This window comes from Podarcis erhardii (genome assembly GCF_964252035.2).
Source record: "Podarcis erhardii genome assembly, chromosome: 15".
NCBI lineage: Eukaryota > Metazoa > Chordata > Lepidosauria > Squamata > Lacertidae > Podarcis > Podarcis erhardii.
Genome location: NC_138505.1, coordinates 1,909,578 through 1,924,080, shown reverse-complemented (window position 1 = coordinate 1,924,080; position 14,503 = coordinate 1,909,578). Strand labels below are relative to the sequence as shown.

Sequence of the window (14,503 nt, the reverse complement as noted above, 5' to 3'; positions counted from 1 at the left end):
CCACTTTTCCCATACCATGAATAAGATGTATTTTTTATTGTTTTATCACAGACTGCTTGACACTCTGGGCTCCTTTGGAAGGAAGGGCAGGATATAAATTTAATAGATGGATGGATGAATGAATGAATGAATGAATGAATGAATGAATGACTGATTGAATGAATGAATGAATGAATGAATGGATAGCTAAAATCATATCACTGGTGATCTGCACTTTACAACCTTTCTGGGTTCCTGCACTTATTGAAAACCCCGAGGCATTTTCAGCTGGGCTTTTCTGCAAGCCAGGACAGGGAACCCCAGGAGAAGGGTGTGTGCAAACGTGGCCCTCCAGGCTTCTCTTGTGTTTCGGGGCCCTGTAATCACCCTGTTTCCTAAGGTGCAAATAACTAGACAACACATGGCATATTGGTTCGGCCACAACTTTATTGGTTACAGATGTGAAGACTTGGTCATAGGCATTGTGGTAAGCAACTGTGTGTGTCACTCCTGCCCGACCACTGGGAGTGTTACTAAGGGTGAAGCCAGTGGGGGGAAATGACCCCCTATGACCTAGGTCAAATCAGAGCATCCCCCAACTGGTCCCTTTTGGAGAAGAAGTATGGTCCTTGCTCCCATCTGGGCATCGGACAGGAGCCACTCCTCCCAGATCCTTTTAACAGGATACCCTGTTAACAGGTCCCAGGTTCAGACCCTGACATCTTCATGGCTAGGGAAGACACCTCCCTGAAACCCTGAAGAGGACACTGCCCCACCAGTCTCAGTCTGCCTGCCATTTGTTGTTGTTGTTTTTTAGTCGTTTAATCGTGTCCGACTCTTCGTGACCCCCTGGACCAGAGCACGCCAGGCACTCCTGTCTTCCACTGCCTCCCGCAGTTTGGTCAATCTCATGTTGGTAGCTCCAAGGACAATTTCCAACCATCTCGTCCTCTGTCGTCCCCTTCTCCTTGTGCCCTCCATCTTTCCCATCATCAGGGTCTTTTCCAGGGAGTCTTCTCTTCTCACGAGGTGGCCAAAGTCTTGGAGCCTCAGCTTCAGGATCTATCCTTCCAGTGAGCACTCAGGGCTGATTTCCTTCAGAATGGATAGGTTTGATCTTCTTGCAGTCCATGGGACTCTCAAGAGTCTCCTCCAGCACCATAATTCAAAAGCATCCATTCTTCGACGATCAGCCTTCTTTATGGTCCAGCTCTCACTTCCATAGATCACTACTGGGAAAACCATAGCTTTAACTATATGGACCTTTGTCAGCATGGTGATGTCTCAGCTTTTTAAGATGCTGTCTTTTTACTTAGAACCAATTGATTACTCAGCCCTGCCTGCCAGTCTTCCTCTTCCTTAGTCTCAAGCAGGGAGGAGAATGGAGACAAAGCTAAAAGCTATTGTTGACTCTCTGGTGTCACCTATTACTAGTATTCCTGCCTTCCACCTCTCCACCCTCAAAGAGTCATCCCTGACCTCAACCTAAGCAGGACTGTACCTATCATGAGACCGGACGAGATAATTGCCTGAGGCAAAAAATACTGGAGGGCAGCAGTGGCAGTCCCCCACTCCCAACCTTTCCTCTACAGCTCCCTAAGACCCCTTGTGTTGGAAACCAGAGCTATGTATGCTACAGATCTGTTCTGCACCTGCTAAACTATGGTGCTGCCTTCCAGGGCTGGAAACTAGCGTGCTAGTCACCTGTTGCTAGAAACATTGTTTTCACATTGTATGGGATAAAATAAGTCTCAGCTTCCAGTCCAGCCATCTTCCATGCATGGAATTAGGGGTAGTGGTAATGTTTGCACTATCCTGTTCTTAGATTCAGAAGCAGCACAAGACATTTTGCTGCCTGAGGCTAAGAACTCAAATAGCTCCTATGCCAATAACAAATCAAATAGCTGGTGGCAGCTGAAATAGTTCACCGATGGTCTGGCTTAGTGAGAGGAAATGTCTCATATTTATTTGCATATATTAATTGGAAGAGGGGAGTGCACTGCTCAGGAGTAGAGCACACACAGTTTCCATTTAGAATATTCGAGGTTTGGTCTTTGGCACCATTTACAGATTGTATTCAGGGAAGGTGTCATTCTTAACTAAAATGGCTTATTGTAATACGTAAATCAAACAGATTAAGTTGAAAAGTTGGAATCTGTGGAGGGACCTCAGTTTCAGGGAATCTTGGATGAAATGGATTATCTAGACCCATTTCAAGACACGTTAGACTTAGCTTTGGTCACCCTGGTAGACCTGATGCCAGCAACCACCTGTTGGGGAGGTCCTTCAGAAATACCCTCATCTACAGTGGTCCCAGTCCTTCCTTAGGGGTCAGTTTCAAAAAAATAAAATCATTGAGGCACCCCATAGAACCTTTGGGGATTCCACTTTCTGGCACTGTCCATTTATTTCTACTCTCTCTGCTTCCCATTATTTTTACCATAAGACAGCAGGTCCTCTCATTCCATGACTGATACATTTACTGAGAGGGGAGATTCTTGTCAAAAGCACACAGTCTAAGTAAACAGTATCTCTATCCACATGTTTCTTGACATTCTTAAAGAATTCAGAAACATTTATGAGATAGGACTCACGTTGGCAGAAGCCATGCTGATTCTTCTTCAGCAAGACTTGTCCTTCTGTTTGCTTGATTCACTCTGTCTCTGTCTCTGTTTCTCCCGCTCCCTCTCTTTCATATTTCATACTGTTAGAAACTATTTTACCAAGAGCAGATTTTAAGCACCCCCAATCCCTTTTTAAAACTTGGCTTCTTTCCAGGAGGGACAAAGAAGGTTAGTGTGTTTCTCTATAAAATATATAAATATTTTAAAAAGATGTGGTGATGTGATCATGGCAAGTATTGAATGTTAGATCCACAAAGCAAGCCTTCAATATTGTTGTTTTTATTTGTATAAATATCTCCAAGACATTACAGTGTATATACAACAAATCAACAATTACCACTAAGCCTGGAGTAATGTACCACTGCCATAGCAGACTGATGGGAGGACTGATGGGAGTTGTAATGTTCCTGCACCCTTGCTAGATCACGTGAAAATATACAGTGGTACCTCGGGTTACATATGCTTCAGGTTAAATACGCTTCAGGTTACAGACTCTGCTAACCCAGAAATAGTACCTAAGGTTAAGAACTTTGCTTCAGGATGAGAACAGAAATCTTGATCCGGCGGCAGCAGGAGGCCCCATTAGCTAAAGTGGTGCTTCAGGTTAAGAACAGTTTCAGGTTAAGAACAGACCTCCAGAATGAATTAAGTACTTAATTCAGGTACCACTGGACAGGGTATCTGTGTACCCAGTGCTATTTTTCTAGAAAAAGAGGTACAGCAACTCACCCTTGTCCTCTTATAATGACACCCACCTGAGAGGTGCTGGAACTGATTTCTGGTGAGTTCCAGCCTGAAAAAAGCCCTGTGCCTACCTACCAATTCTTCGGAGTCCTTTCATGTTCATCAACATCCTCAAAAATGAATGTCTTAATGTTGCAATGCCTCGTTTCTGGGTTCACTGCACAACATTTCACAATATTTCCCCCCCTCCTGCCAACAAACTCCCTTTATCACTTCATCTTGCTGAGCCTTGGATGATTCTGAGATATTAATGGGAACAACAGCCAGAGGTGGGGCGGAGGCTGCAATTTTTCAGCCTCCTGTTACCGAAAGGATTTCAGACGGCTTTGCGAACCCTTTAATTAGTCGGATGGCAGTTTTTTTCTTCTTTCCATGCCTGCAATATTATGATTACTTCTAATGGAATGATTTTAAATTCAACACCACACTAATGAATAGCAATAAAATTTTCTTTGACGAGGGGGGGAATGCCTGCTTAAGACATTCCAGATCTATCTCACGATTGCAGCAAATAATTCACTGTGGTGGCATCCAAAGAGATTTGAATTAAATTCAAAGAGAGTTAGGAAACGCTTCTAGAAACTTTTGTAGAAGCGGCCTGTGTTGTAAACAGGTGGTAGTCCAGTGGTTTTTGTGGGCTGATAATAACTTTTCCCCACATGGCGTTGGGTGGAACGAAGAGTTCCATGAATTAAGGCCTCCTGTTTTCGAAAACAGCTCCGTGTCGGTTTCCTCACCTCCATAACTTCTGACACAACTGACCTGCATACAGTGATGTGGAGCAGAGGCTGATCAGGTATGACCGGCCCATTGGGATTTATGATACGTTTCTTTTCTTTTTTTCCATTTCCTTTTTTAAAAAAAATATTTTTATTAACAATTTTTTGTTTTAATCACAATGCCAATAAAACAATACAGTATCACATCTCTTTAACATAAATCTTTTCACTTCTTTGGACTCCCTCGCATCTCCCGCTCCTGCGTTCCTGGTTATAATTTTATTCAGCAAATTTATCCCCTTACTTTTTAATCATCATAACCAATTTTCCAATGCTATACCTCTAATTTTGACTGTCGTTTTATTCAAATCTTAAAAAGTTTAGATATAACCAACATATTCCAAAATTTTTATCATTTCTTAAATTTATCTTATCTTCCTAATTCACTTCCTTGAACTCAATGGTGCCGAGTTGTTTATACTCTAGCATCCTTCTTAGCATTCATACAACTTGCAATATTTTTGTAAATAAATCTTAAATTTCTTCCAATCTTCTTCCACCGTCTCCTCTCCCAGGTCTCGGATTCTGCCGGTCATCTCAGCCAGGGATTTATGATACGTTTCATGGGTGACCAAAAGATTTGAGCAAGAAGTGCTTCTCTCCCTAAGATCAGATTTTATTTTTTTAAAATGTTGTTTCTAATATTATTGGTCAGTCGTTGAAACCATGTCCTACTCTGGCCCTTTTAGACCTAACTGCCATGCTGTTTACCACTGCCCACTTAGATATCACCTTCCATTGGAAAGCACCCCAAAGGTCCATCTCTGAAAGGATGACAAGGGAACATTTGGGATCTGACTAGGCAAAGGCAAACTTGGCCCTCCAGATGTTTTTGGGACTACAACACCCATCTTCCCTAGATAATAGGAGCAGTGGTCAAGGATGATGGGAAGTGTAGCCCCGAAACATCTGGAGGGCCGAGTTTGCCTATGCCTGATTTAAACCAACACAGAAGGGTTGTTAGCAGACAACTTAAACATGATCATTTTGTCAAGGTATAGCTCCCTAATATCAACTATGTAAACACACAAGATGTCAGTGTGAGACCTCCAGCCAGTCATACCTACCTATGGGGAGGCTATGACATGGATAGTTGAAACCTTGACAATGCTTTTACAATGAGCCAGTTATTTGACAGTGCCCTTACTCAGTTTCCCTTCTCATATTCTAAAAAATATATAAATAGTTCAGTGGTTGGCACCTTGGTGCCCTTCCAGCACTGTTAGAGTCCTACTCTCCCTGATCCTTGACCAAAGGCCCAATAGTGCATCTTTGCTCTATCTTACTCAGCAATGTCCACACTGATACACAGTGACTCTCTGAGGTTTCAGGCAGGGAGTTTACCTTTGCCCTAGCTGGAGATGTTGATGGTTGAACTTGGAACATCCTGCATGCCAAAGAGGTGTTCTGTCACTGAATCATAGAATCATAGAGTTGGAAGAGACCACAAGGGCCATCAAGTCCAACCCCCTGCCAAGCAGGAAACACCATCAGAGCACTCCTGACATATGGTTGTCAAGCCTCTGCTTAAAGACCTCCAAAGAAGGAGACTCCACCACACTCCTTGGCAGCAAATTCCACTGTCAAACAGCTCTTACTGTCAGGAAGTTCTTCCTAATGTTTAGGTGGAATCTTCTTTCTTGTAGTTTGGATCCATTGCTCCGTGTCCGCTTCTCTGGAGCAGCAGAAAACAACCTTTCTCCCTCCTCTATGTGACATCCTTTTATATATTTGAACATGGCTATCATATCACCCCTTAACCTCCTCTTCTCCAGGCTAAACGTGCCCAGCTCCCTTAGCCGTTCCTCATAAGGCATCATTTCCAGGCCTTTGACCATTTTGGTTGCCCTCCTCTGGACCCGTTCCAGTTTGTCAGTGTCCTTCTTGAACTGTGGTGCCCAGAACTGGACACAGTACTCCAGGTGAGGTCTGACCAGAGCAGAATACAGTGGCACTATTACTTCCCTTGATCTAGATGCTATACTGAGTGATGGTTGTTCCCCTGCTCAAGGAAGATTCCGGTCCTCATGACCTTCCAGGTGTTTTTAGACTCTGTCAGGCTCAGCTGATCAGCATGGCCAATCATCAAGGATGGTGGATTTCAAAAAACATCTGGAGGGTCAAAGGCTTCCCACTCTAGACCGACCTTCCCCAGCTTGATGCCTTCCACAGTCTAAAACTCACACTCTCTCTGACCACTGATGATATTGGCTGTGGCTGTTCTCCTGCTTAACTAGGGCTGCTTTCAACAGAACCATAAGAATCTGCCTTATGACAAGTCAGATCTACCTTCGTATACACTGACTGGCAGAGGGTCTCCAATGTTTTGAGAAGGGGTCATTCCAGCACCTACCCAGAGGTGCTGGGGATTGAAATCAAGGACAACTGAGTACAAAGCTGTTTCTCTACCACTTAGCTATCTCATTTCATTTTCATTTATTGAATTTATATATCTCCCTATTCTTAAGCAAAAGAAGGTGTCTTATATCACACCAGAACACTGGTCTGTCTTCTTCCATATTGGCCATGTTAGGGATGGAGAAACTGTGGCCCTTCAAACATTACTGGACCACACCTTTCCATCACCATTGACCATGCCAGTGAAGGCTGATGGGCATTGCGAGTTCAACAACATCTAAAGTCCAGATTAGGGAAGACCATCCTAAGATATAGGTGACCAATCTGCAGTATGGGAGTCAGAAGTGCTTTGATAATACTTTTGCCTGGGTCTGTAACCCAAGTGGTATGAATAGCACTGTATCTTGACAACTGTTACTGGACTCGAACTCCCACATACATGGCAAAAATGGTGGTGTAAGCCAAACTCTGTTTCGAAGTCTTGCTTCCCCTCTGCCAGGGTTAGGCCAGCTCAGTCAGCAATATCCCCATTCCTAAATGGTGTTTGTATCTAGCATACTTTATAGCAGCTCAGCTTAAACCAGTGTAAATTAAAGTGGCTTTCCATACTTAAGATTGCACCTTAACTTTGTTGGCAGTTTTGTTGCTAGGAACAGCTGCTCTGCCCAAGGAGCTGCTTTAGGGATGGGCAAATCAGTCAATTTTGCTTTCTCCTTGTTTTTCATCTTTCCTAGCCCTAAGTTCAATTCTCCACATTTCTGCATTGGTTTGCAATTATTATTTTTTCCTTTTAAAAGTTCTCATGAAAGTTCATCAGCAATATTTTTTCTGCACATTCCTCATAATGTACGCATTGATTGGACATACTTTCCCCTAATATGTATATATTATTTGCAAAGCGAATTTCTCAGCCATAGTGAATTATTGTATGCTCACTCCGCTGACAAATGCTTCCCGTTTTCACACTTTCCGCAGATATGTGCATTTTGGTACACATTACTTGGCTGTGGACTTGCATTGCAAAACCTAAAGAAATGCAAGTTTCTATTGGAATCAAATCTTCATTGTTAAGAGTCAATGACTGTTTCAAAGGACATCTGTGTCTTGGTTCATACACTGTTTTTGGAAAGTGTGGGTTAGGTTGGTTTACCATTAACTGAGAGATGAATCTAATTTCTTCCCCGTCTCTCCTCTGCCAGTGATGGGTCTAGAAGGTGAGAAAACTCCTATTGCCCATCACTTTCCTGCTGAATGTGAAGTTAGCCCAATGAAGAAATGGTTGCCTAAGACATAATCTGGTGTTGACATTCCCGCTTGGACATGTGTTTTAGATCCAGTTCAGATAGATGCCACCAAGTTGATTCAACTTGCCTCTCTCTCAACAAGGGTGGGGATACACTGCTGCCCTATTTACTAGGGTTTTTGTTTTGTTTTTTAGTCATGGGAATTTTACCAAGGGCAAATGACAAATAAAATGTAGGGTGGAGTTTAAGAAGAGCGAGTGAGAGAGATTATGATATACCAGGAAGGCGAACGACTCATACTTCATAATAAGCAAAAAATAAATATGTCCAATTAATTGGGGCAAAGATAGAGATAATAGATCAAATGCTTGTTGAGAAATAATTAAATCTCAAAGTGGAAGGCGGTACGCCTCGCATCCTGTGGCCTGCGCCTTGGAGAAAAGGTATAAAAGGCCAGGCCTTTCCACAGTCTCTTCAGCAGCAACTCTCAAGCGCATCTCTTCATTTCTGCACTCTACAGAACCGGGTAAGAGGAACATTCTTGAGAGTCTCCCCGTCTGTCTCTCTCTATCTCTCTCTCTCAAGTTCTGCCTTGGAGGAAGCAAGCCTCTGAGTGCTGGGAAAGGCAAGTGGGGAGAACTGCTCTTGCACACAGGTGCTGCTAGATGGGCCACTTTTAGCCTGATCCACCAGGGCTGTCCTTATGTTCTTTTTGGATTAGGTAAATCCATGGAGAATGTAGCTATCAGCAGCTACCAGCCATGACGGCAATTTTCTACCTCTACTGTTGGTGGCAATATGCCTCTGAAAAGCCATTTCTGGGGACCGTGAGTGGGGAGAGGGCGGTTGCCTTCTGGGTGGTTGCCTTCTGGGTGGTCAATGTGAGGACAGGAAGCTGGACTAGATGGGCCTTTGGCCTGATCCATCAGCAGAGTTCTTCTTAGGTTCTTAAGCTGCCACTGAATGTTGCTTGAAGTGAAGTTCTGAGAGGGATTTGAAGGTTCCTGATGGGGTGAGAACCTGCAAAGAATTATGAGAGAGGGAAAGAAAGCTTTGCTCAGTTCAGAATATAGATAGATAGATGCTAGATACATAGATGATAGATATAGATAGAAAGGAGAGAGAGAGAGAGAGAGTCCATATGCCAGGGATGAGGAACCCGTAGCCCTCCAGATATTGTTAGACTAGAACTCCAAACAGCCCCCAGCCAACATATGGACAATTGACAGGAAGGATGGGAGTTAGAGACCAACATATGGAGGGCCACAAGTTCTCCATGCCTGCAGTCCAGTAATAAGTTAAGGGATAACTTTTAGGCGAGTGATAGAGCCTGTTGAAGGTCCCAGAAGAAATCCACTCACCCCACCCCAGTTCAAAGGGATCTCAGATGACAGAAGCCGAGCCCTTGGAACATAGTCAATCAACCAGAAGAAACCATGCTAAGATAGACCCAGTGGGCTGTATGCAATATTAATACTACTCAGGGGAGACTCAATGGGCATAACTCATTCCTTATCTCCATAACAAGAATCCCAAATTGTTTCATTTTTTTTTTAAAATAATAATCAGGTGTTGTGATTTGTTGCTTTTTTATTGGGAGGTTTGTAGATTTCTTGTGGGTTGGAGATGAACAACAACAAAACTTTATTCAAAAATTAAATCTGGCCTAGTGAGAAGATTGAACTTAAACGATCTCTCTCTCTCTCTCTCTCTCTCTCTCTCTCTCTCTCTCTCTCTCTCGTGTGTGTGTGTGTGTGTGTGTGAGAGAGAGAGAGAGAGAGAGAGAGAGAGAGACTGAGAGAGAGAGAGAGAGAGAGAGAGAGAGAGAGTTAATTTGCTCCTGTGTTACCATCTCTTGACAAAGAAGCTCAAAGCCACGCCTGGTGTCAGTGAATAGATGTTCCATACCAGCCTGTTGTTTTACATCAGTTAAGAATTTTGCCCTTGAGGTCTCACAATTAAGATTGTGTGTGCTTACTCATTAACTATTCTGGCTCACCTCCGAAGCTTTCGAAACCAAAGATCGTTGCTTTGATGAGATGATTAAAATATATATTTTTTAATGCCCTTGTTTATTTTTCCGAGATAACATCGCTGTGTAGAGATAAATTGTCATAGTTAATGTAGGATGTAATTTCCATACTAGAAGAGTGGATAACATAATAATTGCCTTGTTGGGTCAGGCTAAAGATTTGCCAGCCATAAATAAATAAATAAATAAATAAATAAATAAATAAATAAATAAATAACCTACAACTTTCAGCGAAATTGGGGAGGACTAGAATTTATATTGGGAAAGTGAGAAACTTAAAAGTGGTGGATTCAACCTGCCCTGCTCCACGCTACGTGGCCTTTCTGCACCTCCTTCCGAATTAATGAATTGCTTTTCTCCTTGCTGTTGTTCCCCAGGCTCACCTATATTCTTCAGACATGTCTTTCTTCTCTCAGTCATCGTGCTCCATCCCATGTAGCAGGCCTTCCCATGGTATTGGACAATGTGGCATCGGCGGTAGCATCGGTGGTGGCATCGGCGGTGGCATCGGTAGCATCGGCGGTGGCGTTGGTGGTGGCATCAGCGGTGGCATCGTCAGCTATGGCGGCGGCGGCGCTATGTCATCCGGCAGCCTTGGCATTGTCCCCGGTGTCCCCCAGTCCTGTATGAGCCAGATCCCACCGTCCGAAGTGATGGTCCAGCCAGCTCCAATTGTGTTGACCATCCCAGGACCCATCCTGTCCTCCAGCTGCCAGCCGTTGGCCATCTCCGGCCATTCCCCGTGTGCTAGTGGCTATGGCTATGGCGGTGGCTATGGCGGCGGATATGGGTATGGTGGTTCTGGAGGTTACGGCTACGGTTCCTCCCGCTACGGACTGGGGGGCTCTGGAGGTGGGTACCTGGGCAAATCCTGCTATGGGTCAAAGCGCAGGCAAAGCATCTGCGGGTATCCCTGCTAAGATCAAGTAGATTATCCATCGGGATCTGGGGCAACCTGGGAATCTGACAACCGTGACCGAAACCGGCAACTGAATTTAAGGACCTGAGCTTTCACAAGTGCTGAGCTGCTGCAGTTTCAAGCAGAAGCCCTGAGTTGCTCCCTGCCTCTGAAATCTGTACCATGACATTCACACATTGCACTTTTACTGAGATACGTTGCATTGTCTCTGGTATTTATTTTCCACCCCCTCTGCTTGCTTTTGTGCTAGATGCAGGAAAACCTTCCCCAAAGGAAGGCAGGACAGAATGTGCTTCACCACATGCTAGTTGTGTCGTGTAAAACTATATTCGATGCTGTTGTAATACAAACATCTCCTCTCCCCGTATCGCTCTTTCCCCTGCTCCATTAAAGCTTTTGTTGCAGCACAGTCTTTGTTGTCCTGGAATGCTTTCTCTTTCCTGGGGGGGGGGGGTTTAAGGTAAAGGTAAAGGGGCCCCTGACTATTAGGTCCAGTTGTGACCGACTCATCTCGCTTTATTGGCCAAGGGAGCCGGCGTACAGCTTCCAGGTCATGTGGCTGGCATGACTAAGCCACTTCTGGCAAACCAGAGCAGCACACAGAAATGCCGTTAACCTTCCTGCCGGAGCACTACCTATTTATCTACTTGCACTGGTGTGTTTTCGAACTGCTAGGTTGGCAGGAGCAGGGACTGAACAATGGGAGCTCACCCCATCACAGGGATTCAAACTGCTGACCTTCTGATCAGCAAGTCCTAGGCTCTGTGGTTGAACCCACAGCACCACCCGGGGTTTAGGTACTGTAATTTTAAAGTTCCATGTAGCCTCCAGGGGTTGTCCCCACTTAGAATGAATTGCAGTAGTCAAGCGCTTGAGAGAACGAGCTGCCGGTGTAAGGAAAAAATGGAGTTAGAGACTCTGAGCTCAACATCGACCCCCTAGGATTGGCAGGTAGCACAAAACTCCTTCATTGACTGAATCTGCTTAAAAAGTCACTGCAACCAAGGGCTGGAGATGGGCGGAGTTTCTGCCTTCTAGATCAGGCAAGTAAAAGAAACAGAGACTCCTAATATTTGCTTACACCAGCCCTGGCCAATCCACTACCGCATGCCTCTACCATTAGCCAATGAAAAGGCCCATGTTTCACATTCCTATTCTCACAGTTGCCTGAAGAGGACTCTGGATTCCATTTCTCCCCTTCTCGTCTTCCCACGTCCTAATCCCTGAGCATGTTACACATTATCTTTCCAGATCATTTAATCCTTCAGCAGAGTTTTAAGAAAGACAGTTCTTTTTCCCCTTAATTCACTCAAGTTAAACAAAGTGCTCCTCCAGCCCACACAAGCTATTCTCCACAGCCCACACATCCTTAAACTTGCTCGGCTGCTTCCCTGGAACAACAGAGGAATCTCACCTGAAGCAGAAGGTGCGCGTTCAACTTGAGGAACACTTACGATACTTGAGTACAGGTTTTCCATCTTAGTAGTTACACTTTGCATTCAGCGAGGGCTGTGAACCTCTGTACCCAACTAGGTGAGCTGTACACCTGTCTGCTATTATCTTATTTATTATTTTATTGAATAAAATGTGTACAACGTTTGATTGCAAAAACAACACCACCACCACCTCAGACTGGCTTATAGAAAGATAAGCAATGCTGGTTGCATTCAACTAGTGTACCTTTGTACACAGCTAGTTGAGTTTCACCCTTCTATGTTACTCACATGTAACCTTCAACAAGTGTACAATTTGTGTACCTCTGTATGCGAACATGAGTTTGACCAAGCTGTGGGAGGCAGTGGAAGAGAGGAGTGCCTGGTGTGCTCTAGTCCAGGGGGTGACGAAGAGTTGGACATGACTAAACAACTAAACAAGTATGCACCAAGATGAGCTGTACATTCATAAGTTATTCACATGCAATATACAATGGGTGCACAGTCTCCGCGTACACAATTAATTGACCTGTTCAACAATTTACACTCTTTCACAATATTGTACACATGTAGAGACAGCTTGTGTCTGTGTTCAGTGTAACATGTCAACAGGCCTTTCATCTTAACTGTCTCAGATTCCAATTTCTAGAAGTCAGAACTAGAATATAATAATTCCAGGTCTGATCCATGCTAGTCCAGTTCTGCTTAATTGGACTGGGTACCTTTTTCTTTCCCATTACCTAAAATCCTTGATTTTATTTTTTTGAACCAGAGATCCCAGGGGTTCGACCAGGAATCTCCTACATGCAAAAAAATGTGTTCTACTCCTAAGCTGTGAGCTCTTGAAACAAGAATATAGGAAGCTGTCTTTGACTGGTGATTGGTCCATCCAGTCCAGTACTGCCAGCTCTGATTGGCCACTGCTCCTGAGAGTGACAGTTGAACTTAGCTATAATAGGAACATAGGAAATGCTCTGTCGCTGTATCAGGCCAATGGCCTTTCCAGTCCAGTTTCCTGTTTTCACAGTGGCCAATCAGATGCCAATGCAGAGCCCACAAGTAGGACCTGAACGCAGCGGCAAATCTTTCTTTCCATATTCCCCAGAAATTGTTATTCAGAGAGATACTGCTTCCTACAGTAGAGGTAGTACTCAGGAAATAAATTTAAGAAGAGTCGGCTGGACCAAACCAGTGGCCCACCTAGTCCAGCATATCACAGAAGCCAACCCGAAGCCTCAGTGGGAGAGCTGGAAACAAGATCTGAGCTCAACAGCACTCTCCTCTCTCACGATTGCTGACCACTTGGATAGCTCAGCTGGTTGGAGCATGGAGCTGGTGAGTTGCAGGTTTGATCCCCTTATGGGACAGCTGCACATTCCTGCTTTTCAGGGGGCTGGACACTAGATCGTCCTCAGGGTCCCTTCCAACTCTACAGTTCTTTGATTCTATGAATCCACACGGCCTCCAATGGATGCAGCTCATAGTGGTGATGCCTATTAGCCATCTAACCTTCTTTTAAAGCCATCCAGGCTGGTGGCCACCAATGCTACTCATGGGGTTGAATTTCCTAGTTTAACTATCATTATAATTCCTTCTGTTTGCAGTCTTCAGTGGGTGAGTGCCACGCCTCATGCAAAGAAGTTTATCACCACCCACATGCAAGAGGGAAGTGGAACAAGGCTCGTGGGTAGGGAAGGTCTGTACTGCCTTTAATTGTCCTGTTTTACTGCCACTCCAATTATTGGTCTAGCTTTTCCTGTGGAGTTTTTGAAAGAATGTACAGAAATTCCACACTTAAAAAGCATGATGAAGAGTTTGGATTTGATATCCCACTTTATCACCACCCTAGGGAGTCTCAAAGCGGCTAACATTCTCCTTTCCCTTCCTCCCCCACAACAAACACTCTGTGAGGTGAGTGAGGCTGAGAGGCATCAGAGAAGTGTGACTAGCCCAAGGTCACCCAGCAGCTGCATGTGGAGGAGCTGGGAATCAAACCCGGTTCCCCAGATTACGAGTCCACTGCTCTTAACCACTACACCACACTGACTAGGGTACCCACCTTTTACATAACATAAACATCTCCAAATCTTTTCACTATATTTCATATGGTAAAATACCTACTTTCTTTCAATATTTCCCAAGATATATGCACTTTGTGAGCATTTTCTGTGTTGCAGAATCCAAAGGGTGCGCACACTGACTAGGAGTTGCATTCTAATCTGCAAGCATGTTTGGAAGCAACAGATTGGGTGGTCAATAGTATTTGTGGTTCTCTACCTTCTATATGGCCACTGCTCTTCTTGTCATTTGGGGCAGATCTACTTGACAGGACACTGTTGGGAGTTTGAGTAACAGAGGTATCAGATCCTTCTTCCTGGCGAATGAGAAGGC

At 44.3% G+C, this 14,503-nt stretch overlaps 2 protein-coding genes across 2 annotated transcripts in view; both read left to right on the top strand.

Annotated features, from left to right (window-relative positions):
• Window positions 1-14,503, top strand: part of LOC309329961 (T-lymphocyte surface antigen Ly-9-like) — a 319,160-nt gene that overhangs the window by 208,676 nt on the left and 95,981 nt on the right. The gene's annotated exons all lie outside the window — the stretch shown is intronic.
• LOC309330814 (uncharacterized protein) lies at window positions 8,101-11,088 on the top strand. The gene is made up of 2 exons (XM_081842698.1): window positions 8,101-8,254; window positions 10,138-11,088. Exon 2 carries the CDS (start codon window positions 10,159-10,161, stop codon window positions 10,678-10,680), a length of 522 nt encoding a protein of 173 aa, XP_081698824.1. The 5' UTR covers window positions 8,101-8,254; window positions 10,138-10,158; the 3' UTR covers window positions 10,681-11,088.